The sequence below is a fragment of the Ornithorhynchus anatinus genome, chromosome 10 (genome assembly GCF_004115215.2).
Source record: "Ornithorhynchus anatinus isolate Pmale09 chromosome 10, mOrnAna1.pri.v4, whole genome shotgun sequence".
Classification (NCBI taxonomy): domain Eukaryota; kingdom Metazoa; phylum Chordata; class Mammalia; order Monotremata; family Ornithorhynchidae; genus Ornithorhynchus; species Ornithorhynchus anatinus.
This window is the reverse complement of record NC_041737.1, coordinates 54,467,361-54,491,048: the sequence shown is the minus strand read 5'-3', so window position 1 is coordinate 54,491,048 and position 23,688 is coordinate 54,467,361. Positions and strand designations below refer to the sequence as shown.

The window sequence follows — 23,688 nt, the reverse complement described above, 5'->3', positions numbered from 1 at the left end:
TGTGACCTTGGGCAAGTCATTTTGCTTCTCTATGCCTCAGTGACCTCATCTGTGGCATGGGGATTACGGCTGTGAGCCCTCTGTGGGACAGGGACTGTGTCCAACCTGATTAATATGTGTCTATCCCAGATCTAATACAATTGCCATTAAAAAAAAAAAGAGTATTTATTAAGCGCTTGCTGTGCAGAGCACTCTACCAAGCATTGGGAAAGAGTACACAGGTGTGAATTAGACACGGCTCCTGCCCCTTGGGGGGCTCGCAATCTAAAAATAAGAAGTGGGGGGGGGGGTGCTGGCGACAGACACATAGGGAGAGATGAAGGATCGGCCTTGAGGAACAGTTGGAGTCGGGTGGGAGGTGGGATTTTGCTTTTTCATCTGAGCGAGTTTCCGGCCCCTCCCGCCGCCTCCATCTGTGTCCCCACCGCCCCCCTCTGGGGCTGCTTCCCCAGCAAGGGGCAGCAGTGGGGCTAGGGGGGTCCGGGGGGAGGGGGCCGGGCAGCCCTGGCGGCCGCTAGGACTCCGGGGGGCTCAACCCCGCGCCCCCCTCCCCCCGCCAGCCGGGGCGGCCTCCCCACGGTCCCTACTCACCCTCCCCACTCACCCCTCCTCCAGCTGCTGATTGGGGCCGGCTCTGGGCCGGCGCCAGCTGCTGGGTCGGGGGGACGGAGGAGGTGGGGGCTGCCGGCCGGGCGCCCGGTCCAGCTGTCCTCCTGCCTGCGCTGGGCGGGAGCAGACCCTCCGCCCCTCCGCCCCTCCGCCCAGCCCTGGGTCCTGCCGGAGCCGCGTGACCGCTCCAGACCCGTTCCTGGGGACCTCCCCCGGCTTCAGGTCAGCCCGGTCCCACGAGGGGCTCTCCGGGGCGGGGGGCGGAGGGGGCCCTGGCGGGACCCGGGGAGACCGGTCAGGTCTGGGAGTTGCGGGGGAGCTGGCCGGCAGTTCTGTGGGATTTGCCCCAGATTTGCCCATGGGCCCGGCCCCCGGCTCACCGAACCCAGAGACTCCGGTGTGGGGGACCCAGCCGTTCTGGCTTAGGGTCCAGGGACCAGACATCCTCTGAACAGCTGAATTGGGCCCCTGCTGCCGTCTCCTGCTCCTCTCAACACCCCCGACCCTGCCCCCCCAACCCCCCAGCCCAAACATACTGCAGGAGGGGGAGGGACGGGGTGGGAACAGACCCCTCGCCACACACACACACACACACGGCAGGGGGGCTTCAATATGGGGAAAGGGCAGAGAGGAGCCAACCTTTCTTTCCCCTCGCCCCCCTTACCTCAGTTCCTAGTGTCCATCAGTAGCTGCTGCTGGAGGAGGGAATGGGTCTGGAAGGAGTCTCTTTCCTTTCCATCTGCTGCTTGCTCTCTCCCCGCCCTCCCGGAAATCTTGGGGCCGAATCCCACCCCCCCTCCTTAGCAGGGGAAATGGGGGGGGTCGGGGAGGCGGGAGGGCCTGGGACCCCCGGAAACAAGGCCCGGAAGCGGCCTCTGTGGGGAGGTCCGGGCAGAGGGTCCGGCCGGGGCCGGAAGGTCCAGCCGGGGCCAGAGGGTCGGGCCTTGCCGCCCAGGGCGGCTTCTGCTGAGGTCTGCTCAGAGGTGGGAGACGGTGGAGGTCGCAGGTCAGAGATGGGGGCGGTGGAGGGGGAGGGGGCGCCCGATTTGAAGTCATCTGACAGGCAAGTTGAAGCAGCGTGGGTTTGGGGAGATGGACCAGGAGGAGGGAGCCCCGAGGAGCGAATTGCATTGAGGGATGATCCTCCCCAGAGCCTAGACCAGCGAAGTTGGGGGACGGGACTCCCGGTCTCCCAATGAGGGGAGGGGCGTGTGGGGGTCAGCAGGACCCCAGGAGATCCAAGCCTCTAGACTGTAAACTCACTGGAGGTAGGGAACATGTCTGTCTGTTCTATTGTAGTCTCCCAAGCACTCAGTACAAGTGCCCTGCACACAGTAAGCACTCAATAAAGACGATTGAATGAACCGGAGAGGGAGGGCAGCAGGCCCACGTTTCTCCATCTTCATGGGTGCGATCCTGGGCCTGACCTCATTTCAGAAAGGGCGAAGGGCAAGGGGTGCTGCTCAGTTCAGTCTCTCTCTTTTCACCCTGAAGTCTCCGTGGCAAGTCCTTGTGCCAAGGGATGCTGCATTTGTGAGTCTGCCAACCCACAGTCTCCTTCTCCCTCACCCTCTGGCTTGGGGGCAGGGGGAGTGACACGTTGACCCCAAGGGGCAGGAGGAGAGGGGAACAGCCTGCCCGAGGCTACTCAGCATCTGTTGTCCCAGCATCGGGGTCCCTGAGGGGGATGGGGCTGGTGGCAAGGGCAGGAGCTACCCCAGACCCCTAAACCAGTCTGGTTTATCTGTTGACCAATCCAGTCGTATTTATTGAGTGCTTACTGGGTGGGGAGTTCTATACTAAGCGCTCGTCTACTGGGACAACCTGGTGGGAACCATCCGTCGGAGGCTGTGCCCCTGGACCGAGCCTGGCAACTGACCCCCTCCCCCCACCACCTCTGCCTTGGGGGTGGTCTTCCCTAGGAGGACAGAACTGCCCCTCTCTCAGTCCCCCCACCATGCTGAGCTGCCCCACCCTGTTTATCTCTCTGCTTCTGCTGGTGGCTCAGCTCCGGCCAAGGGCGAGGGGGGTGGGGTAGAGGACTCACCCTTCCAGTCCAAAGGCCCAGAGACAAGACTGACCGGGACCCCTCCCCTCCCCCCATCCCCTTCCCCACAGCAGTCGAGGTGATTTGGGAGAGCTGAACGCTGGAGCCATGGCAACGTGGTGACCGGGCCAGCCCGTCTGGACAGCGGTAAGGAGCTCCCTGAGCTCTGCCCCCGGCCAGCTTCCCATGACATCCCAGGGGCGAAGTGGGGTGTCGGGGGCTGGGCAAAAGGCTGCAGTAGGTGGTGGGAGTGAGGGGGGTTGGGGCCAGGGCGTGGGCAGCAGGGGGGAATCCCCAGTGGACCAGCCTGGCCTCTCTGCTCTCCCTGAGGTCCCTGGGGAGATGGAGAGTGAGCGAACTGCTCCCACCCCTGCCCCACTGTGGTTCTGGGGAATGAGAGGGGGTCACTGTGGCTCAGCTTTGGGCAAGGGGCCACTGGAGGGGAGGCCAGGGGGACTGGGACCCACTCGTGAAGAGATGACCACCCCCAGCCCAGAGGGTTCACGGTTCGATTGCGCTGACTCCCCTCCTATCTTTCTGTCTCTCTGTGTCTCCTTCCCTCCCACCGCCACCCTCCCCTTAGGGCGCGATGTCCGAAGCAGCCGAGTCGCCACCGCTGCGGGGAGATGCCCGGCCGGGAGACGGCGGCCCCGAGCCGGCGGGGGGCGGTCCAGACCTGCTGCAGCGGCTGCGCCAGTTGGAGGTGTGTCCGGGCCGGACCCAACCCCCGGGATCCCGAACCCTGAAGCTCGGGACCCTTGGACCCCCATCCTCCCCGGAGCCACGAGCTTCTGGACCCTTGAGCTTCCAGACCCCAGGATCCCTGGGTCGTTGGGTATCCAGATCCCTGGACACTCAAGCCCCCAGGCCCCCGAGTCTCCTGGGAAAGGGGGACCGTATCAGCTGAGCAGGCTGGACTGTGGACCCCAACATCAGGAAGCGAGGGGCTTAGGCGGCAGAGGGTCTCTTGTCCTGCCCCTTCCCATCTTCCCCTTTATCGGATGCCCCGAGGGGACTGAGGTGGCCGGCAGGAGAGCCTGGGAGCTGGGCTGCTCCACCCCGCTCCCCCGGGCCAGGCACCTCAAAGCCCCGAGCCCGACCCGGACCCCGATCCTCACCCGGAACAACCCCCGACCTGTGCTCCCCTGGTCGGGCGAGACCCGCCCGGTTGTCCGGGGGAATGGGTCCGGGTGGGAAAGAATCCGTGCCCTGTTTCTGCACCCTTGGCTCTAGGTGCCCCCGAGGGGAGGTGGGGGGAAGGACCTGGGGCCCACCTCAAAGGCACTGTTCTCTGTGCAGGCAGAGAACTCTGCCCTGGCCCAAGCCAACGAAAACCAGCGTGAGACATACGAACGCTGTCTGGACGAGGTAGGGGCAGGGCGCCAGGGGGGCCGGGGAGCCAGGGTGGAGGGCTGCGGGCCTTGGGGAGGGGGCTCTGCTCTGAGGCTGCTTTCCTGTCTTCTCCTTGCCAGGTTGCCAACCATGTGGTGCAGGCCCTTCTGAACCAGAAGGTAGAACCACTCAGTCACACCCTCCCTTCCTCTCCCTCCCCTCTCCATCATTCCCATCATCAACAATGGTATTTATTGAGCCCTTACTGTGTGCAGAGCACTGTACCAAATGCATGGGAGAATACAATACAACAGAGTTGGTAGACAAGTTCTCTCCTCCCACTGAGCTTCCATTCTCCACATCCCTCCTCCCCTACAGCCGAGAGGATGTACCTGGCCACCTGGCACCGGGCATCTGAGTCAGCGGTGTGGGGGCCATCGCCAGCACACCAATCTCAGAGCCACAGTTGATGGCATTTTGGCTTGTGGGCCGCCCTGAACCCCCTCTCCCCCTCCCCCCAATGACTCTCGGCTCTGGCTGGACCACCTCTCCGGTGCTTAGGGTTTGACTCGTCCCCGGAGGGAGGAACAAACGGAGGGAGGGCCAGTCCCCTGCCTGTGGCGCTTGCCCCCTGCCCCCCTCCCCCTCACGCCCGTCCCCTCCCGGCCAGGACCTGCGGGAAGAGTGCGTCAAGCTGAAGAAACGGGTGTTTGATCTGGAGCGGCAGAACCAGGCTCTGAGCGACCTCTTTCACCACAAACTGCAGCTTGGGCCCGGCCCCCCTCCCCAGGTGGGGTCGCCCCCTCCCCCGTCTCCCCCCTCCCACCTCCAGGGTGTCACGGCAGCCGCCCGGGGCCAGCTGGCATGGCGGGAGTGGGAGGCCCAGCCCTGGGGGTGCTGGTCCGGGGACTACAGGTCCAGGTGCTGTTCCTCAGGGCCCGGGGGTCCCGAGCGAGCCGGGCCCTCCTACATCAGGGAGGAGCCGACCGACGGGTCTCCTTGCTGTCCCGGGGAGCGGGAGGGTCTCCCCTGGCCCGGCAGGGGTAGCGGGGGGAGGCGAGAGCGCTGCCTGAGGGTCTCTGGTCCACAGCTCCCGCTCCAGCTGCCGCCGGACCCGGTCTCCGCCCCGCCCCCGAAGGCCGTGGACGGCCCGGGCCCCCCGTCGCCCCTAACTCTCCCCACCGGCCAGAAAGAGGTGAGCGGGGGTGGCAGTGGGGGAGGCCGGGCCCGGAAGAGAGGGAGGGAGTAATCCCTCGCCGCCCCGCCACTCGGCTCTCCGCCCCGTCCAGACGCCCGCGGAGCAGCCGGCACCCCCCGCGGGCCCGCTGGACGCGCTCTCGCCCTTCCTGAAGAAGAAGGCCCGGATCCTGGAAGAGCTGCGCAAGCTGGAGGAGGCGGACCCCTTGCTGGCAGACCCCCTGCTGGGCCACCCCCCGCCCAGCCCGTGGGGCGACGCCCGCCGCTGGCCCGGGGACCCCCACCCAGGCGCCCCCGACCGTCCGCCCAAGGGCCCGGCCGTGGGAGGGGGCCAGAGGTGGAGGGCAGGCGAGAGTGCCGGTGTCCGCTCCCCGGAGCCGGGCCCCGCCCCCCTGCCCGCGCCCGAGCCCTGGGCCGCCTGCCTCCTCCTGGCCCAGAGCGGCCTGGGGGACCTGCTGCGGTGGACGGGCGGCGCCGCGGGCCGGGCTCGGCCGGTCCCGTCGCCGGGCGGGGACGAAGGGGAGGGGGAGGAGGAGGAGGAAGAGGAAGAGGAGGAGGAGGAGGACGGAGGAGGAAAGCCCCCGCCCCGGCCCACCCCCCCGCAGCAGCCGGCCAGCAGCAGCTCCTCCTCCTCCTCCTCCTCTTCCTCTTCCACCTCGTCCTCGTCCCCGGCCTCCTCTTCTCCGTCCTCGTCGGCGGACGAGGCGGCCGAGCCTGGCGAGGCCCCGACGCCGGCCGGCCTGCTCGGGGCGCTGGCCGAGCGGAAGCTGCGGCTGGGGCAGCTGCTGGAGGACACCGAGTCCTACCTCCACACCTTTCTGTGCGACGGCGGCGGCGGGCCGGCGCCCCGGCCCCTCCCCGCGGACCCCGCCCTCACCTACCTCCTGGGCCGGTCCCCCACCCCCGGCCCCGAGGAGGGGGCCCCCGCCTCCAGGGCCAAGGCGGACCGGGGCGCCGGCCCCCTCGAGCCCCCGCACCCTCCCGCCGGGGGCCCCGGCCGGGCGGGGGGAGACGCGGAGCCCCCCGGGACCCCCGGGGGCTCCCGCCCCACCCAGCCCGGCCCTCCTCCATCTCAGGTGAAAAGCAAACTCCAAACGAGCCCCCCGTCCCCGGGCGACGTCCGGCCGCCCCTGCTCCCCTCTCCCTCCAAGGCCCTCAAGTTCCTGAAGCTGCCGGCCCCGGGGCTGGAGCACGTGCTGCCGGGCCCCCTGCCCGTCCCGCTCCCGGCCCCGGCCCCCTGCCAGAGCCCCTGCCAGGCCCCCGGCCCGGCCCCGCGCCTCAGCCCCCAGCTGCCCCGCGGCTCCAAGATCCCCTGCCGGAACGGCAGCTCCGAGCTCTTCCACTCCCCGCTCCTCGGCCGCAGGGCCCCGGACGCCGACCTGTCCCCGGAGGGGGCCGGCCCCGCCCCGCCCCCGGCCCCCAGGCTCGCCCGGACACCCGCCGTCTCCCCGGATCCCCGCAGCCGGTCTGGCCCCGCCCCCTACGAGAACGTCCCGGCCCTGTCTCCGGGTCCCTTTCCCGGTCCCCCGGCCCGGGCCCCGCCCGTCTCCCCCTGCGGCGCGCCCCCCGCCCGCGAGGGGCCCGAGCCGGTCCCCCCGCCCGGCCCCCGCCAGCCGGGCCCCTGCCCTTACCCCTGCGGCGGCCCCGAGGGCCCGGGCGGCGAGCAGGCGGGGCCGGGCTCCCCTCAGCGTGGCGGCCGCGACCCCGCCCCCCACTCCCTCCCCAAGAAGCCGGGGAACGGCACCGGGAGACGCGGCCAGGAACCGGCCCACCTGCCCTTCCGCGAGAGGCTGACGGCGCTGGGCAGGCAGAAAGCCGGGCTGGAGCCCGCGCCGGCCTCCGCCCCCGCCCCCTCCCCCGACAAGCCCGCCGGTGACAGGGCCCGGGCCCCCGGGAGGCCGAGCCCCGGGGACGCCCCCTCCACGTCCCCCCGGGCGGCGCCCCCGGGCAACGGCAGCCTCAAGGTCCCGGACCCCGGCCCCCCGCCGGGCGGCTACTCCTCTCTCACCGCGGACGGCCCCCGCCCGGACTCGGACCCCGCCCCGGCCCGGGGCTGCCCGACCAAAGCGGAGCCGGCCAAGAACCGGCCGACGGGGGCGCCCTGCCCCCCGGCCCCCCCGCCCCCCCGGACTCCCAGCAAGCTCCCGCCGCCGGCCCCCGGCCCCGGCCGAGCCAGCAGGAGCCCCCACGGGAGCCCCACCAAGCTGCCTTCCAAGTCCCCCACCAAGGCGGGGCCCGGCCCGGCGCCCCCGCCCAGGCCCGACGAGACCAAGACCAAGGGGCCCCCGGGGGGCGGGCGCAGGGGTGCCCCCTGCCCAGACTGGCCACCCCAGCCCCCGGCCCAGCCCCCGGGCCGGCCCCCGGCGGGACCTGGGAGCGAGGGCCCGGGCCCGGCGCTGCACTCGGCCATCGAGGAGAAGGTGATGAAGGCCATCGAGGAGAACGTGCTTAGGGGTCAGGGCCGCCCGCCGGGGCCCGAGCCCAAGCCCAAGAACTCCAGCAGCCTGGCCAGCTGGTTCGGCCTCAAAAAGAGCAAGCTGCCCGCGCTGAGCCGGCGGGCGGAGCCCGGCAAGGGCAAGGACGAGCGGCGGGAGGCCGGCGCGGGCCCCGGCGGGGGCGCCGGCTCCCCGCTCAGCAAGGAGGTGAAGCTGGCCGCCCGCAACCTGGAGGCAGAGAGCCTGAACATCTCCAAGCTCATGGAGAAGGCAGAGGACCTGCGTCGTGCGCTGGAGGAGGAGAAAGCCTACCTGAGCGGGCACGCGCTGGACAAACCCCGCCCGCCCCGCTCCCGCGCCCACGCGCACGACGTCCTTCTGGAGCAGACCCAGCACCAGCTGACCGTCATGTACCAGGAGGTGGCCGCCGACGCCTTCATGCAGCAGCTGCTCAACAGGTGAGCGGGGTGGGGCGGGGGGCCGGCGGCCCCGGGTGGCGACGCCTCGGGCCCTCAAGAAGCAGCGTGGCCTAGTGGGAGGAGTACTGGGAGGTGGGAGACCATTCAGTCAACTGTATTTCTCGACCGCTGTACTGAGCGCTTGTGAAAGTACAGTATAATAATAGAACAGACAGATTCTCTGCCCACAACGAGCTTGCAGTCTAGAGGCCTGGGTAAGCCCTCAGTAAAGAGGATTGGCTAAGAGGAAGCCAGCCTCCCCCATCCCTGCTGAAGGAGGCCCCCTCCTCCCCTTTCCCCAGTCAGGTCGTATTTATTGAGTGCTTCCTGGGTGCAGAGCACTGTACTGAGCACTTGGGAGAATACAGTAGAACTATAAGACCCCGTTCCCTGCCCACAGTGAGCTGACAGTCTAGAAGGGGAGACCAACGTTAATAGAAAGAAACAGATATGGACATGAGCGCCGTGGGGCCGGGAAGCGGGGATGAATAAAGGGAGTGAGTCAATCATGAAGAGGGTGGGTTTTCCAGGCCCGAGGGGTCGGTGGGTGAGGTAGAGGAGACTGAAGTACAGTGAGTAGGTTGGCTTTTGAGGAGCGGAGTGCGTGGGCCGGGCTGCGGGAGGAGGGCCGGCAGGTGAAGGAGGAGGGGACAAGGTGCTTCCAGTGGGATGCGGGCACCGAGGCAGGAGGCGGCGGAGGCGGTGGTGGTTCACAGGGAGTCGGGGGAGGAGGAAGAGGAGGAGGAAGCTCTAGGGAACAAAGGTGTTGGGGGGGACGACCAGAGCACCCTTCCATCAGCTGCGATGCCTCCCTGGGCCAGGGCAGGTGGAAGCAAAAGTGTTGAGAGCCCTCGCTGGCCAGGAAGGGGGGCGGGAGGGCGGTCGGGGCAGGGCCGGAGGAGTCGGCGGCGGCTGCGGCCCGGAGTCGTGAGCCCAGAGGGGGCCCGGGTGGTCCCCCGGCCTCAGGGGGGCGGCGGGAGGCGGGGTGCGGCCGAAGGCCGGGCATGTGGCCCCGTCCCAGCATCGCCCACCCCGACCCCCGCAGGGTGGACGGGAAGGAACCGCCTTCCGAGAACTGGCGGGAGCCCAAAGTGGACATCCCCGACGCCAAGGCCCCCTGGTCCCCCCGTGGCCCCCGCAACGGGCTGATCGGCCCCCCGCGAGCCTGCGAGGAGCCACCCGGCGAGGTGAGGGGGTGCGGCCCGGGAGGGAGGGTGAGGGGAGGGGTGGGATCGGGACTCTGGGGGACGGAGGGTCCGGGGCAGAGCCCGCAGTCCCCGCCCTTGGAGTGCAGGAGGCTCTAGATGCCTGCCTATAAGTGCTTTGAGATCCTCCCTCTCCCCCCGGGGGTCGCCTCTGGCCTCCGAGCAGCCGGGCCTGGAGGTGGGGAGCCGAGAGGACGTCCCGTCCGACGACAGCTTGGCCGACTCGGTGCCCTGCCAGCACTTCACAGGTGGGTGGACGCGGGGCCGGCGGGGTCCGCGGGGCTCCCGGAGCGGGAAGGGAGGGGACGGGGACGTCGGGGCGGTTGGCCGGCCCCGCCCCCCACAGCCGCCTCGGTGTCACCCCCAGCCTGCGGCTCCCTGACGCGCACTCTGGACAGCGGCATCGGGACCTTCCCGCCCCCGGACTACTGCGCCGGGACCCCCGGCAAGAACCCGCCCCGCCTGAAGCCGCGGCCGGAGCCGCCCCCGCCCCCCGGCCCCGGCCCGTTCCCGGCCCCCGCCGGCGCCCGCCCCGCGGCCCTGACCAAGGTCCCGCGCCGCGCCCGCACGCTGGAGCGTGAGGGCGGCCCGGCCGTGGAGGAGCTGCTGGCGGCCGGCCGGGGCCGCAGCGTGCCCGCCTTCCACGCCCTCCTCGCCCAGCCCGAGCCCACCCTCCGGACCCGCGCCCCCAAGGCGGGCGTTGACGGTGGGTGAGGGGCCCGGTCGTACGGTGGGGGCGGGAGCACGGGGGCGCCCGGGGTGGCGGCGGCAGGGGGAGAGGGGCAGGGAGGAGAGGTGCCCGCTGCCACCGCTGACGGGGCTGTGCCGTGTGGGCAGAACCGTGCGGGGGTCCGGGCCGTCAGCGGCAGGCCCAACCCTCCAAGAACTGGACCTTTCCCAACGCGCGCGCGGCCGTGAGCGCCGCAGACGCCTTCCTGTGCCCGCAGCACCCGCTGGAAGCCCTGCACGGCGCCCCCACGGTGAGGACCCCCGCGGGGAGGAGCCCCGGGGAGGGGGAGGAACCCCTGCACGGTGCCCCCGTGGGGAGATCCCAGGGACGGGGAGGCCCTGCCGTGGGCCCCGGGGAAGGGGCCAGAGCCCGCACTGGCTGGCCCCGGGGGGAGGGGGAGACCCCCGCCCGGGACCCGTCACCCCCTTAGACTCCCCACCAGGTCTGGGGGTGGGGGAGGCGGCGGGGGGAAACCCACCGGAAACGGGAGGCTCGCCGCCCCCGGCTCCGGCCCTGAGCGGGCTCTCCCCGTCCCCCTCTCCGTCCCCCAGGCCTCCGCGTCGGAGAGGAGCCGGCTGTCGGAGTCGGGCCGCCTGCTGCCGCCGTCCCCGGGCTCGGGTTCGGGGGGCTGCGGGGGGTCGGGGCAGGGCGGGACCCCCAGGGGCTCGGCCACGGGCTCGGACGGGCCGGGCCGGGAGGACGGGGCGGCGGGGGCGCGGAGCCAGGCCGGGCTGGAGCACTCAGAGTCCCTCAGCGACTCCCTCTACGACAGCCTGTCCTCCTGCGGGAGCCAGGGGTGACCGTCGGGGGACCCCCCGCCCCCTCCACCGCCGGCCGGGCCTGCCGCCGCCGGGCCTGCCGCGGGGCCGGGCCTGCTCCCCGCTGGCAGCTCAGGGACTCAGCCCAGCCCAGCCCCCCACAACTCTACCACAGGGGGTTGGGGGCGAGGACACAAGTTGGTTGTGGTGCTGGACCCCCACCCCTCACCCCCCGCCCCCTCCCCCTTCCGTCCCGGCTCTGCCCCTGCCCACCTCACCTCCGCCCCGGGGGCCCGCCCCCTCCCCCGGACCCGCCGCCGCCCTCTCGATGGTGCTAGCCGCAGCCCCCTGCGTGCCCTCCGCCCCCCCGCCCCCGCCTGTCTGTCTGGGTTCGCTTTGCCCTTTTTTTTACATTAAATTCGTCCCCTTGCCCTGCGTCCGGTCCTCTGTCAGTCCGCCTGGGGGCCGGGGCCTGGGGCCTGACGCTTGACGGAGGAGCCCCCGGGGGTCTGCACCCAGGAAGCCCTCCAACGGGACCGCTGGGGAGGAGGGAGGACCCCCCTTTTCCCCCCAAAGCTGCAACGATGAGCGGGGTGAGGCGGCAGGGGTGGGGGGCTCAGGGCTGTGTTGGTCCCAGAGCGGGGCGTTTGCGTGCTGGCGCGAAGCGGCTGGATCTGCCCAGAAAGGGGCAGGGGATTGGCGGGGGGGGGGTGGCTGGTCATTCGTGTGGCTCAGTGAAAAGAGCCTGGGCTTGGGAGTCAGAGGTCATGGGTTCGAATCCCTACTCTGCCACTTGTCAGCTGTGTGACTGTGGGCAAGTCACTTAACTTCTCTGTGCCTCAGTTCCCTCATCTGTAAAATGGGGATTAAGACTGTGAGCCCCACGTGGGACAACCTGATTCCCCTGTGTCTACCCCAGCGCTTAGAACAGTGCTCTGCACATAGTAAGCGCTTAACAAATACCAACATTATTATTATTCTCTGTGGCTCAGTGACCTCATCTGTAAAATGGGGATTAACCGTGAGCCTCACGTGGGACTATCTGATTCCCCTGTATCTACCCCAGCGCTTAGAACGGTGCTCTGCACATAGTAAGCGCTTAACAAATACCATATTATTATTCGTTCAATCGTGTTGACCGAGCACTTAGTGCGTGCACAGCACCGTGCTAACCGCTTGGGAAGCACCACAGGGCAAAAAAGAAAGTCCCTGCCCACAACGGGCTCGCGGTCTAGAGGGGCAGGCGGGGGTGGTGGGGGGCAGGCATCAAAACAAGTCAACAGGCGCCAATAAATCGTTAGAATTCGGGGTCTGTACCCGTCCGGTGGGACCCCTCAGCCGCCGCTCCCAGCGGGAGGGAATTGGCAGGAGTTGGGCGGGGGAGGGGGGGAGCAGGGTGCGCGCGCAGACCCGGAAGGGCCGCGCCGCCACTCCTCACTGCCCCCTGGAGGAAGGAGGGGGAACGACCCGGCCGGCCGCGCAGCCGCTCCTCACCGCCCCCTGGAGGAAGGAGGGAGAACGGCCCGGCCGCCGCCTCCTCCCTCCATCTTCCTCCTCCCCTCGTCCTTCCTCCTCCCTCCTCTTCGTCCTCCCCCCGGCCGAGGAAGGGGGCCCACGCCGACACTCACCCCGACGCAGTCCTGCCTCCCGCTTGGGACCTCTCTAGGCCGGAATTGACCAGGACCCCAGGCGACAAGGGGTAAAGTTCCCTGTACGGGTCCCGGGTCAGCCCTCGACCCCTACGCCTTCCGACGGAGGCAGTCCACCTGCCCATCCGAGCCTCCCCGCCTCTGCTGCCCACAGCCCCTCTGGACACAGCCCCCAGCCGCAGCGGGGCCTAGTGGCTAGAGGCCGGGCCCGGGAGTCAGAAGGTTCTGATTCCGACCCACCGCTTGTCTGCTCTGTGATCCTGGGTCAGTCGCTTCACTTCTCTGGGCCTGTTACTTCATCTGTAAAATGGAGATGGAGACTGTGAGCGCCATGTGGGATTGGGGACTGTGTCCAACCCCATCTGTCTGTATCCACCCAAGCGCTTAGTAAAGTGCCTGGCACACAGTAAGCGCTTAACCAACACCACAGTTATTACTATCGTTATCGTAGGCCGGACCGCCGGCCTCCAAGAAGGGAGTCGAGTCCACAGGCTGATTCGGCTCATGAAAAGGGCCGACGGAGCTGCTCCGTCTGAATGGAGGCGTGGGAGGGTAGGGGAGAGGAAGACGGGCAGGCTGGGGACCTCCCCCCCTCCGCCCGCCACATACACACAGAGACTCAGCATTCCCCCCGTCCCCCCCCCCGTCCCCACTGCACACAGATGGCGCTCAGAACGGTAAGGATTTTTCTTTTTATTTTTTACAAATTAAGACTATGTTGATTCCATATATTTCTGAATCAAAAACACCTTTGTCTTCACAGTATGAGTTATAGAAAGCAGCCTGGGCTGAGAAACCAAGGAACTAGAAGAGAGAGTGATAAATCACGGCGATGACTATTAAAAACCTGTTAGGCGTTTCTTTTTCCAAGTAGATTGGGATATCTGGTCATTCTTGGCACTGTTGCTACAGAAAAATCTCCTTTCTGCCAAAAGCAAAAAGCATACACGGGGAGTAGAGTTTGGCTGCGCTGTCGTGACCTCTGATCCCGGGGCCGGAGGGGAGAGGAGGGGGCCGAGAAGAGAGAGCACGTGTTGGGCAGTGCAGAGGCCCCCCACCCCCAGGGCTCTGGCCGGCTGGTAAGGCCGGCCGCTGACCGAGCCGGGGTTGGATTTTGGGGTAGGATTTGGCCTCCGTCAGAGCCCCCGGCATCCTGCTCTGGTGAGGGGCAGCGGGGGCCTTGCGGGGTCCGCTGGTCCGGGGGCCTGCCCTCAACGACGGCTGTGGTCACGGGAAGGGGGCTGGTCGGGGGAGGAGAGAGGCAGAGCCAGGAAGCGGACGGCTCCTCTCCCCGGGCCCTTAGGCCACCGACAGGGTCAGAGTCAGAGCCTGGGCTGGGGCTAGGGCTGGGGGCTAGGGCTGGGGGCTGGCTCGGAAGGGAAGAGGCTGAGGGAACTGGAAGCCAAACGCCAGCCGGGATTCTGCTAATCAGTTTTCTGATTAAAAAACAAAACAAAAAACCCCAGAACAAAGAAAATCCTTGAAAACAGAGAAAACCACAAGTACAAAAGCTTTTCTGATGCTTTTTCATTACGACAGAACAAGCCACCTGTAATGTGTGCAAAGAGGAAATGGAAGGGGTGGGGGTGGGTGGTCGGGGCGGGGGGCGGGGCCAGCAGGCCGGCTTTTCACTTCTTCTCCTTCTTCTTGTCCTGCAGGGAGAGGTGAGGTCACAGGCGGCCGCCTGGCACCGGGCCCTGCCTGCCAGGGGTCTGTTTTTGGGGGGGGGGGCCGGCCCCCTTCAAGCCCCGTCCCCTATTCGCCCCCAACCACGGAACCCCGAGGCCCCACCGGCGCCTTCCTTACTGATGGTGGGGCGTGGCCTGAGCTCAGACCCCATCTGTCTCTGCACGCAGGAAGCGCTCGATAGATAGGACTGCCTGTGGCTGGTGGCCCGTCTCTGCTCCTGCTCTGGGGGCAGATTGTCTCCCTCCCCGGGAGGCGGGGCGGACCCAGCCCACCCTCTCCCAGCAGCCTCCCCCCCAAATCCCCAAACCCCCAGTGTGAGGTGGGAGCATCGCTCAGGGCCCGGAGGGGCCTCGGAGCGAGGGCTTCAGGGCACGGCGCCGGCCGACACGGGGGTGTGGGAGGGTGGCGAGCCCCGTTTTACAAACGCCTCAGACCTCTTTCAGGTCCTAGGGCTCACCCAGCCAGTCGCCCGGAGACCCCGGGGAAGGGTCCGGGCCCGGGCCCAGAGTTGAGTGCCACAGCCTCCTGGGAGGAGTCCACAGATCCAGGGGGAAGGGGATTCCTCTCTGAACCCCTGAGGTCTCTCGGTCTAACCTAGAGCTCTCTCGCTGCAAGCCACCGCAGATAAGTATATTGGGTCGGGTTAACTTTCCCTGTTCCCTCCCTGCGGCCCCTCCACCCCAGGACTTGCCTTCAAAGCCCTCAAAATCCTCGTAAAACTCACGTCTCCTCCCAGAGGCCTTCCCTGACTAAGCCCTCACCCTCTTCGTTCTCCCTCCTGCATTGCTGATGCATGTGGATCTCGACCCCTTAAGCAGTTGACACCCTACCGTCTCGGTCCCACGGCTCTTATGTGTAGAACCTTACACTCTGCCATTTCCCCTTCCTATTATTCTGATGACTGGCTCCCCCTGTGATTTGTGGGGAGGGAACGTGTCCACAGATTCTATTGTATTGTCTGCTCTCAAGCGTTTAGTACAGTGCTCTTGCACACATTAAGCACTCAAATTCCACGGATGGATTGATCACCGGGAGCGGTGGGGGGAGGACCCAGACCAGGACACGACTCTCACCTTCTCGTTCATGGCTAGGATCATCATGAGTTTCCTGAAGAGGGTGATGAAATCCAGGAAGAGGTCGACGCAGTGCCTGGTGGTGAGGGCAGAGAGAGATGAGGCAATCGCTCACATCTCCACCCTGCCTCCGCCTCCGCAACCACCCTGGACCCCGGGTGGCTTTCAGAGGGGACGGCTGGGACCAGTCTGGAAGCTACTGGGACTTTGGGGTGCGGGGTGGGGGGTCAAGGTAGAGGAGACGGTGGTGGGACCCGCGACCCCTCTCCGGGCCCATCCCCGGACTCACCAGATGTAATCCTTGTCGCCGTTCTCGGCTTTCTCAATGATGAGTTGAGTATCGAACAGGACAAAGCCACACATGACCACGAGCCCCACATACAGGTTAACCTGGCCGGAACAAGAGAAAAGGTCAACGCTGGCGGGACGGAGGCAGGACAAGGAGCCCAGAGCCCGGTCATCCCTGTCCCAAAGGTCCCCGGGCGACTGGACAGGCGCCTGCCCTCCCGACCCCCGGCCCGGCCGGCGGGGCAGTCCTGCCACGGGACCTCACCTGGAAGAGCCACATGGAACCGAGGAACAGGTTGCCCAGCGAGGAGAGGACCATCAGGCTCATGGCCGACATCAAGATTCCTACGGGAGAAAGCGGGAGCCTGCTGGGAGGGGCCGGACCGTCAGCCTACTTGGCCCGCGGACCCACACTGAGGGGCCGAGGAGGGAGTGGAGGGGGAGGGGGCTCGGGGGGAGGAAGCTGCCTCACCTCCCAGGAAGAGGTAGCTGCGTCGCTGGGCGTAGAGCGCGCTCAGGGAGAAGCAGCTGAAGACCACCGCGGTGCCCACGAAGGCTGTGGGGATGATGCTGGAAGGCAAGGGGAGAGTGAGGTGGGGGGCTCGGTTTTTGGGGGTGGCTGTGGGGGGACGGGGAGAGGCGAGGCGGGGGGCACCTACCTGGGATTGATGGCGATGCACAGGTCCAGTGCCGGGCCCAGGCCGACTCCTATCAAGGAACAGACCAACCCATCGTGAGCGCCGAATGGTTCGGCCGGAGAAACCGGACCGTGGACCCCGGGTGGGAGAACTCAGCCCTCGCTCGCCCCGGCGTTCGGCGCCGCTGACGCGGAGCGACCGGGCGGTCCCTCCCTTCCACCGGATCCGCTCCGCCCCGAGCCGAGGGTCTGGGCCCCCACGCACCTGTGAGGAAGGCGAACGCGGCCAGGATGCTCAGTCTCTTGTGCTCCGTCTCCCGGCTGTGGGGCGTTGCCAGAAGCCACAGCATCAGCCCCAGGGAGCCCAGGCCCGAGAGCAGGCCGGCCTGTGGGAGTCGGATGGCCCGGTGAGTGCGGGAGGGTCCTCCCGGCCGCCCCCGCCCCCACAACCCGGACCTCGGGCTCCCTGCTCGGGTGGGCGGGGAGGGCCCGGTTGGCTCTCGGGCCCCGGTCTCCAGCCGGGCGGACCGGCAGCAGGGGGTGCGGGCGACAGGGTTTGAGTTTGAGTTTGAGGGCGGGGGCGTGACCCGGCCCCTCTGGGCATCAGTGCTGGGAGATGGGTGAGAATGGCTCCTCATGGGGCTACACGGGGCCGGGGCCAGAGCCGGGGGGTAGTGCACGTGTGGCCTCCGCCTGAGTCCTGGCCACAGCCCCCTTGGGCTTTGTGGGGATGGAGCCGGGCCCAGGGGCGCTCCTCAAAACCTTCAACGTGGGGGCCGGGAGGGCATCGACAGAAAACCCCAGTTCCACACCACGGTCCCCCAAGCGGGAAGGGGTTCAGCGACGACTTGGTGGGGCAGGACCCGGGGAGAAGGGGAGGGGTCCGAGGCCATCAGAATCTGGGCTCTTGTCAGGGCCGGGAGCCGAGCGCGCTCCCCTCCACGCTTACCTGGACGAAGCGGGTGACCACATGGACGTAGGCCCCGGCGGCCGCCACAAACATGCACAGGGCGAAGCTGGCATAGACCTTCTTCAGGTGCTGCTGGGTGGACGGGGAGCTGGGGAGGACGGAAGAAAGCCGTCAACCCCCACCCCCGGCCGGCTCGGGGTGGGAGAAGCCCTCCCCGCTTATTTCTCAACAATCCCGGGGAGGAAGTCAGAGAACGGGCGAACGCCCACGCTAACCCCCAGGTGACCCCACAGTCACAGTTGAAACTCACATGTGGGAAAACTTCAAGAGCGCATCAAAGTTGATCTTCCGATCGAACACGTTCATGGTGCCGGAATGGACGGGTCCCGCAGCCTTCCCCTGCACAGCGCCGAAGGCTGGAGAGGGTCAGAGAGAGAGAGATGGTGAGACAGAGAAGACCCCCACTCACCCACCTCCGGCTGGGTCTGGGGGCCCCGGGACCACTGGGAACGCGCAAGAAGGGGCGGCCTGGGAAGACGAGCAAACTGGCCCCTGCCAGGGCGTCCCAGGATCCCTGCTCTGCTGGCCCCCACCCACCGCCCCCCGAACCTCAGGGCCCCTCTGGCCTGCCCGGAGCCCGCGGGTGGTCTCCCGGCTCCACGCCCTTCCCCCAGAGGTTGCCACGGGCCTCGCGGAGTCCAGGCCGCCCCGCGATTGGAGCCGAAGTCCCTTCGGCCAGGCCCAGAGGGCTGCCAGGGCTCGCCCGCCCCAGCCTCGGCGCGGACCCCTCCGCGGCGGGGCAGAGCAGCCGACGCCTACCTAGCGCCTGCTGGGCCCCGGCCCGGGCCAGGACGCGGACTCTCCGAATGGCTTCAGCCACCCGTCTCCTCTGCGTGAGCCCAGGGCCGTTAGCTGGACCCCCGACCCCCCGAGGCACCTGTTTCCTCCAGGTCCGGGCGGCTGAGGAGGTCCCCGCCGACTCGCGCTCCGGCCCGCTCCGCTTCCCACCTGCCGAGCTCTGGCCCCGTAGGCGGGACCGCAGGCCCTCCTAGCCCAGATGGTGCAACGATTGCGGGCTCTTACGCGCCGGCCCCAACCCCGGCCCGGCCTCCCGGGGCCTCCGGGTACCAGGCCCCCGGGGGTAAAGAGGCCCGGGGGTGGCAGGAGTCGGCGGGTGGAAAGCTGTCATTAGAGCCCCTAATGACGTCCCTAGGCGGCCCCAAGCAAGATGCTGCCCCGCCTTGGCACGGCTCCCCCCGGCTCCCCCCGGCCCCTATTGCTTCCAGTTTCACATCGTGCTTCGGGGAGATAAACAACCCGTGGGGGGCGGGGGAGCCCAGAGGATGTGTGGGCAATGGTCGTGCAATCAGCCCCCAACAGCAGCAACTCTTCTGCAGACAGGGAGGGAGGGAGGGAGGGAGGAGACAGAGAGGAGACGAGGGCAGGGCCGGGCCAGTCTGAAGGAGGGGAGGCGGGGCAGGGCTGGAGGGGGGAAGGGAGGGAGGGGGAGAGAGAGGGAAATGGGCGGGGCGGGGAGGGAGAGAGGAGTGAGGGGCAGGGCAAGGCCAGGGAACTGGCACTACCACTTCAGCTGTCCATGCCCCTCCCGGATCCTCGGGCGGGTGAGGCCCCAGGCGGCGGGCCCCGCTCGGCTGGGCCAGATGGAGTCCCCGCGCCCTCCCGGCCGCAGCCACCGCAGGGGAACCGCTGCACTGCAAGAACTCCTATCGTAAAGCCCTTTGGGCCTCTGACCGCTGCCGAAGCCACCGCAGGCATCCGAGGCGGGCGGTCACATGACCCTCAGGCGGTTCAGAGGGCCCGGGTACCACCGCCCGGCCGACCAGGCCCCGGGTGACCCTCAGACAATGCGGGGGTGGGGTGGGGCAGGGTTACGATCCAGGGACCTCCTCTGTCCCCGGTCAGTCGGTCGGTCCTATGTACTGATTAACACCAGGGCTCCAAATCAATCTCACTGAGCAGCAGCGCGGCCTTGTGAGTTGAGCACAGGCCCGGGAATCAGAAGGACCTGGGTTCTAATCCCGGTTCTGCCCCTCGTCTGCTCTGTGACCTCAGGCAAGTCACTTCACTCGTCTGGGCCTCGGTTCCCTCATCTGTAAAATGACCATTAAGAATGTGAACCCCACGTGGGAAGGGGACTTGTCCCGGCCCGATCGGCCTGTATCTACCCCATTGCCTGGCACACGTAAGCGCTTAAATTCCATTTAAAAAAATTCAATCAATGGTATTTATTGGCCACTCACTGTGGGCGGAGCACTGTACTACGCATTTGGGAGAGTAACGATAACGGTACTCGTTAAGCGCTCACTACGGGTCGGACGCTGTCCTAAACACTGGGATAGACGGACGATAATCCCGGTGGAGAGAGTCCCCGTCCCTTATGGGGCTCTCACAGACTAAACAGGAGGGGAAAGAGGCGCGGTCCAATACGACCAAGTCGGCAGACGCGACCCCTACCCGCAAGGAGCTTACAGTCTACGTGGGAACCAGGCCTTAAAACAGGTCACCCAGAGAGGAGAAACAGTACAAGGACGTGTACATACGCGCTGCGGGGCTGGGGTGAGTAAAAAAAGCGCTTAAGGGGTACGGAGCCAGGGGCGAAACTCCCTCACCGCGGCGGTCCACGGCCCAGGAGACAGAGACGGACCACCCGCTCACTGGCCCGGGGAGGAGGGGAGGGAAAGGGCATCTTTCTGGGTACCTGGCTCTGTGCTGCCTGACTTCAAACATATTCATCTCAGTGATCCTTTCCCATGCCCACTGCGTGCCCGTCCCAGGGCGGGACACGCACACTCATCCCACCCTGCCCGCGGTGGTGTTGCCTACACGTTCAGGGTCAGTGAGGAGGCGGGTGATTTTCAGCCCGTCGGCCCGGATATGAAGCCTAGGGAAGGCCAAAGTGTCCTTTGCTGGGCGGTGTCAGCTCCACCTTGCCCTGCCCTGCCCACGGGAAGGCACCGGCCTGGACAGTGACTCACGCCACCTGGGACCAAAGGGCCGGAGTTCCAGCTTCCCATTCCAGAAGGGCCACCGCGGCATCACGGAAACGAGCGAAGAGAGAAGCAGCGTGGCCTAGTGGCTACAGCCCCGGCCTGGGAGTCAGAGGGACCTGGGTTCCAATTCCAGCTCTGCCACTTGCCTGCTGTGTGACCTTGGGCAAGTCACTTCACTTGACTCAGTTATCTCATCTGGAAAAGGCGGAGTGAGACTGTGGACCCCGAGTGGGACGGGGCCTGTGTCCACATGTGTCCAACCTGATTACCTTGGATCTATCCCAGCTCTTAGATCAGTGCTTGGCACATAGTAAGCGCTTTAACAAATACCGTCATTATTCTCCGTGCCTCATTACCTCAACTGTAAAATGGGGATGAAGACTAGACTGGAGGCAGGGCAGGGACTGTTTCTCTATATTGCTGAATTGCACTTTCCAAGTGCTTAGTAGAGTGCTCTGCACACAGTAAGCGCTTAATAATTATGACTAAAATGAATGACTAGACTGTAAGCTCTTTGTGGGCAGGGGGTGTGTCTATTATATTGTTACACTGTAGTCTCCCAAGCGCTTAGTACAGGGCTCTGCGTAGAGTAAATGCTCAATAGCTACAACTGATTGCCTGTGAGCCCCTTGTAGGACAGGGATTGTGTCCACCCTGATTTGCTTGGATCAACCTTAGGGCTCAGTACAGTGTCTGGCACAGGGTAAGTGTTTAACAAATACTTAAATGCTTAAATACTTAAATGCTTAAAAAAAAAAAGGTCTGGACAGCTTGGGGGGGGTGGGGGGGAGCGGAGTTCCAGTCCCCAGCTGCAGCCCCAATCCAGAGAAGCAGCACGGCAGAGCGGAAAGAGCCCGGGCCTGGGAGTCAGAAGCCACAGGTTCTAATCCTGCCTCTGCCACTTATCTGGGTGACTCTGGGCAAGTCACTTCTCAGTATCTCAGTTACCACATCTATAAAATGGGGATTGAGACTGTGAGCCCCACTTAGGACCGGGACCGTTTCCAACTCGATTTCCTTGTGTCCACCCCGGCGCTTACTACAGTGCCTGGCACACAGTAAGCGCTGAACAAATGCCAAAGTTATTATTATTATTAAGCCAGGATCCGGCCGGGCCCCGCGGGAGGAATCTCCTGGAGAGGAGGCCAAGAGGAGAGCGAAGCGAGGATGGCCGCCGTCACGGGGATCCTGGATTTCACATGGACTTTGGCAAGATCCGATAGGATCGTCTCCAATCCGCCCTGCCGCCTGACGTGTCGCTGAATCACATTCCACAATGAACGATAAGTGGACCCCTGCCCACCGGGGCCCCCCCGCCCCCCACCTCCCCAAGGCCCCCGCCCCCGGCAGGCTGACTTGGCTCCGGCCCCGGAAACCCGAAAACTCCCAGGGAGCCTGACCGTGGGGGCGGGGTTGGCCCCGATCCAGAACCCTGAGCACAGCCCAGAAACGAGCCGACCGTCCCAGATCCTGGATTGGAAGAGGGGTGTACGACGGGGGGGCTGGATCAGACCCCCCCCCCCCGCCCTGCCCCCCCCAGGCCTCGCCCCTAACTCGATCCTTCTCCCCGTTGGCTCCCGACCCTCGCCCCACTCCCGTCGCCCCGGAACCGCAGCTGACGACGCCAATCGTTGCATCAGGCGGGCGATGCTTCCCCAAGCGTGAACTGCCTGAATTTGGGCGGGTGCGGAGTGAGGTCACGAGCCGCCCCCCCGCCCCACTTCTCCCATCCGCCCTTGGAATTCGGCAGACCGGGCTGGGGGTGGGTACAGAAGCAGCGCGGCTCAGTGCAAACAGCCTGGGCTTCGGAGTCGGAGGTCATGGGTTCTAATCCCGCCTGCGCCGCTCGCCAGCTCTGTGACTTTGAGCAAGTCACTTCCCTTCTCTGCGCCTCAGTCACCTCATCTGTAAAACGGGGATTAAGACTGTGAGCCCCACGTGGGACAACCTGATCCCCTTGCCTCCCCCCAGCGCTTAGAACAGTGCCTGGCACATAGTAAGCGCTTAAATACCACCATCATTATTATTATTACAGGGTGGCAAGGGGAGAGGCCCTCGGGATCACCCTGGATCTGCCCCAACAACCTACCTGGGGATCCTTTCTTGCTTAGGAGTCAGCTCAGACCCACCGCGGGGTGGGCAAGCTGAAGGGGCCGCCAGGAATCTTGGCCAGGCTCGGGTGGAGAGGCGGGGTGCTCCCCAAGGGATAAAGGGGAAAAGGGAGGTTTTGGGGGTGGGAATGTCCCGACCCGGAGCGGCGGCTCGGAAAGGCTCACGGGGAATGGAGGCTGGAACGCCAACCGACTCTTCCTCCCCCGCCCCCCCCGATGCCAAGCTTCCCGGCTCCGACACCCGCGGCCTCCTCCGCCTCCCCTAACCCCAGGGGCACAGCCGGACCCTTGGGGGCAGTTTAGGAAACAGTTCGGGCGGCAGGAAGATGGGGAGCGGGACAGAAGGGGAGCAGCTCGGTGGAAAGAGCCGGGCTGGGGAGGCCGGGGTCACGGCTTCGAATCCCGCCTCCGCCACTTAGCTGGGAGCCTGTGGGCAAGTCGCTGCTCCGGGCCTCAGTCCCCTCATCTGTCAAATGGGGATGAAGACCGCGAGTCCTGGGTGGGACAACCTGATGACCCTGTTTACCCCAGCGCTTAGACCAGTGCCCTGCACATAGTAAGCGCTTAGCAAATACCAACATTATTACGATGACCAAAGTCCGGGGAGCTGAGCCTCCGAGCTTTCCTGGCCGGCCCCCGCGGGAGCGAAAGAGAAAGCTGCATTTGAAGGCGGCCATTTCCGAAGAATCCCAGGGCGCCTAAACTGAGATCCGACGCTCGTCCCCTCCCCGCGCGGGGCGTTTGGAGGTTTTCCCCCGTCCCCTCCTTGGGGCGGGAAAGGGGGTCCGCCCCCCCCCCCGGTTGATTCGATTTATTGCTCTTGTTTTTGTCCGTCCGCCTCCCCCGATTAGACCGTGAGCCCGTCAAAGGGCAGGGACCGGCTCTCTCTGTTGCCCATCTGTCCATCCCAAGCGCTTAGTCCAGTGCCCTGCACGTAGGAAGCGCTCCATCAATACTAATGAATGAATGGGGGGGGTCCCCGGGGTGGGGGGGAGGGTCGGTGGACTCTGTCGCCCAATTGTCCATTCCAAGCGCTTAGGACAGTGCTCCGCGCCGAGGAAGCGCTGAATCAATACCTCCGAATGAATGACGGGGGAGACATCAAACGGCCTCAGTAAGCGATGGGAGCCCCCCTCCCCCCCCGCAGTCGTCACCTTTGCCCCCGCGGCCGGTCCCTGGGGCTCCCCTTCTTTCGGTTTTTCCCCCCCGCCCCCTGACGTCACAGGGCAGTGTGACGTCACCCGGGCCCCACGAGCGCGGGCACGAGGCGGGGCGCGCGCCGACGCCCCAAGGGCCCCTCTTGCGCGCGCGCGCCCCCCTCCAGCGCCGATGCGCAGGCGCAACCGGGCCTTTTTTTTTTCTTCCCTCCCCCCCCCCCCCGGGCGAAGCGAGGGGCCCCACCCCCACCTCCTGTTATCCGCCGGAGGCCGATAGGGGAAACGGGGGAGAGCCCCGCACCGCCGCTCCGGAGGGGAAGGCCCAGCGCCGTGGGAGCCCGCCGGCCCGCCCGCCTGCCTCTCCTCACCAGTCACTCCCGCCTCACGATCTC

At 66.6% G+C, this 23,688-nt stretch overlaps 2 protein-coding genes across 4 annotated transcripts; one reads left to right on the top strand and one right to left on the bottom strand.

The window, feature by feature from the left end:
• The first annotated feature begins 1,919 nt into the window (after positions 1-1,919).
• NCKAP5L (NCK associated protein 5 like) lies at positions 1,920-11,002 on the top strand. Its single transcript, XM_029072911.2, has 15 exons — positions 1,920-2,142; positions 2,728-2,803; positions 3,240-3,359; positions 3,956-4,024; positions 4,129-4,167; positions 4,659-4,778; positions 5,079-5,183; positions 5,278-5,736; positions 5,791-6,186; positions 6,262-8,078; positions 9,124-9,265; positions 9,450-9,531; positions 9,651-9,989; positions 10,121-10,263; positions 10,565-11,002. The coding sequence occupies exons 3-15, from the start codon at positions 3,246-3,248 to the stop codon at positions 10,811-10,813; spliced, it is 4,074 nt and encodes a 1,357-aa protein (XP_028928744.1). The 5' UTR covers positions 1,920-2,142; positions 2,728-2,803; positions 3,240-3,245; the 3' UTR covers positions 10,814-11,002.
• Positions 11,003-13,092: 2,090 nt separating this feature from the next.
• On the bottom strand, positions 13,093-23,688 carry TMBIM6 (transmembrane BAX inhibitor motif containing 6). 3 transcript variants are annotated; one of them, XM_029073877.1, is made up of 10 exons: positions 23,665-23,688; positions 17,328-17,433; positions 17,057-17,165; positions 16,373-16,493; positions 16,130-16,178; positions 15,943-16,040; positions 15,736-15,815; positions 15,472-15,572; positions 15,183-15,258; positions 13,093-14,072 (listed from the first exon to the last, which is right to left on the bottom strand). In XM_029073877.1, the coding sequence occupies exons 2-10, from the start codon at positions 17,381-17,383 to the stop codon at positions 14,049-14,051; spliced, it is 714 nt and encodes a 237-aa protein (XP_028929710.1). In that variant the 5' UTR covers positions 17,384-17,433; positions 23,665-23,688; the 3' UTR covers positions 13,093-14,048. The 3 variants fall into 3 exon arrangements, with proteins under 3 accessions (XP_028929710.1, XP_028929712.1, XP_028929711.1); XM_029073879.2 differs by lacking the exon at positions 23,665-23,688 and adding an exon at positions 23,547-23,634 and having other exon boundaries at positions 14,049-14,072; XM_029073878.2 differs by lacking the exon at positions 23,665-23,688 and adding an exon at positions 23,216-23,263 and having other exon boundaries at positions 14,049-14,072.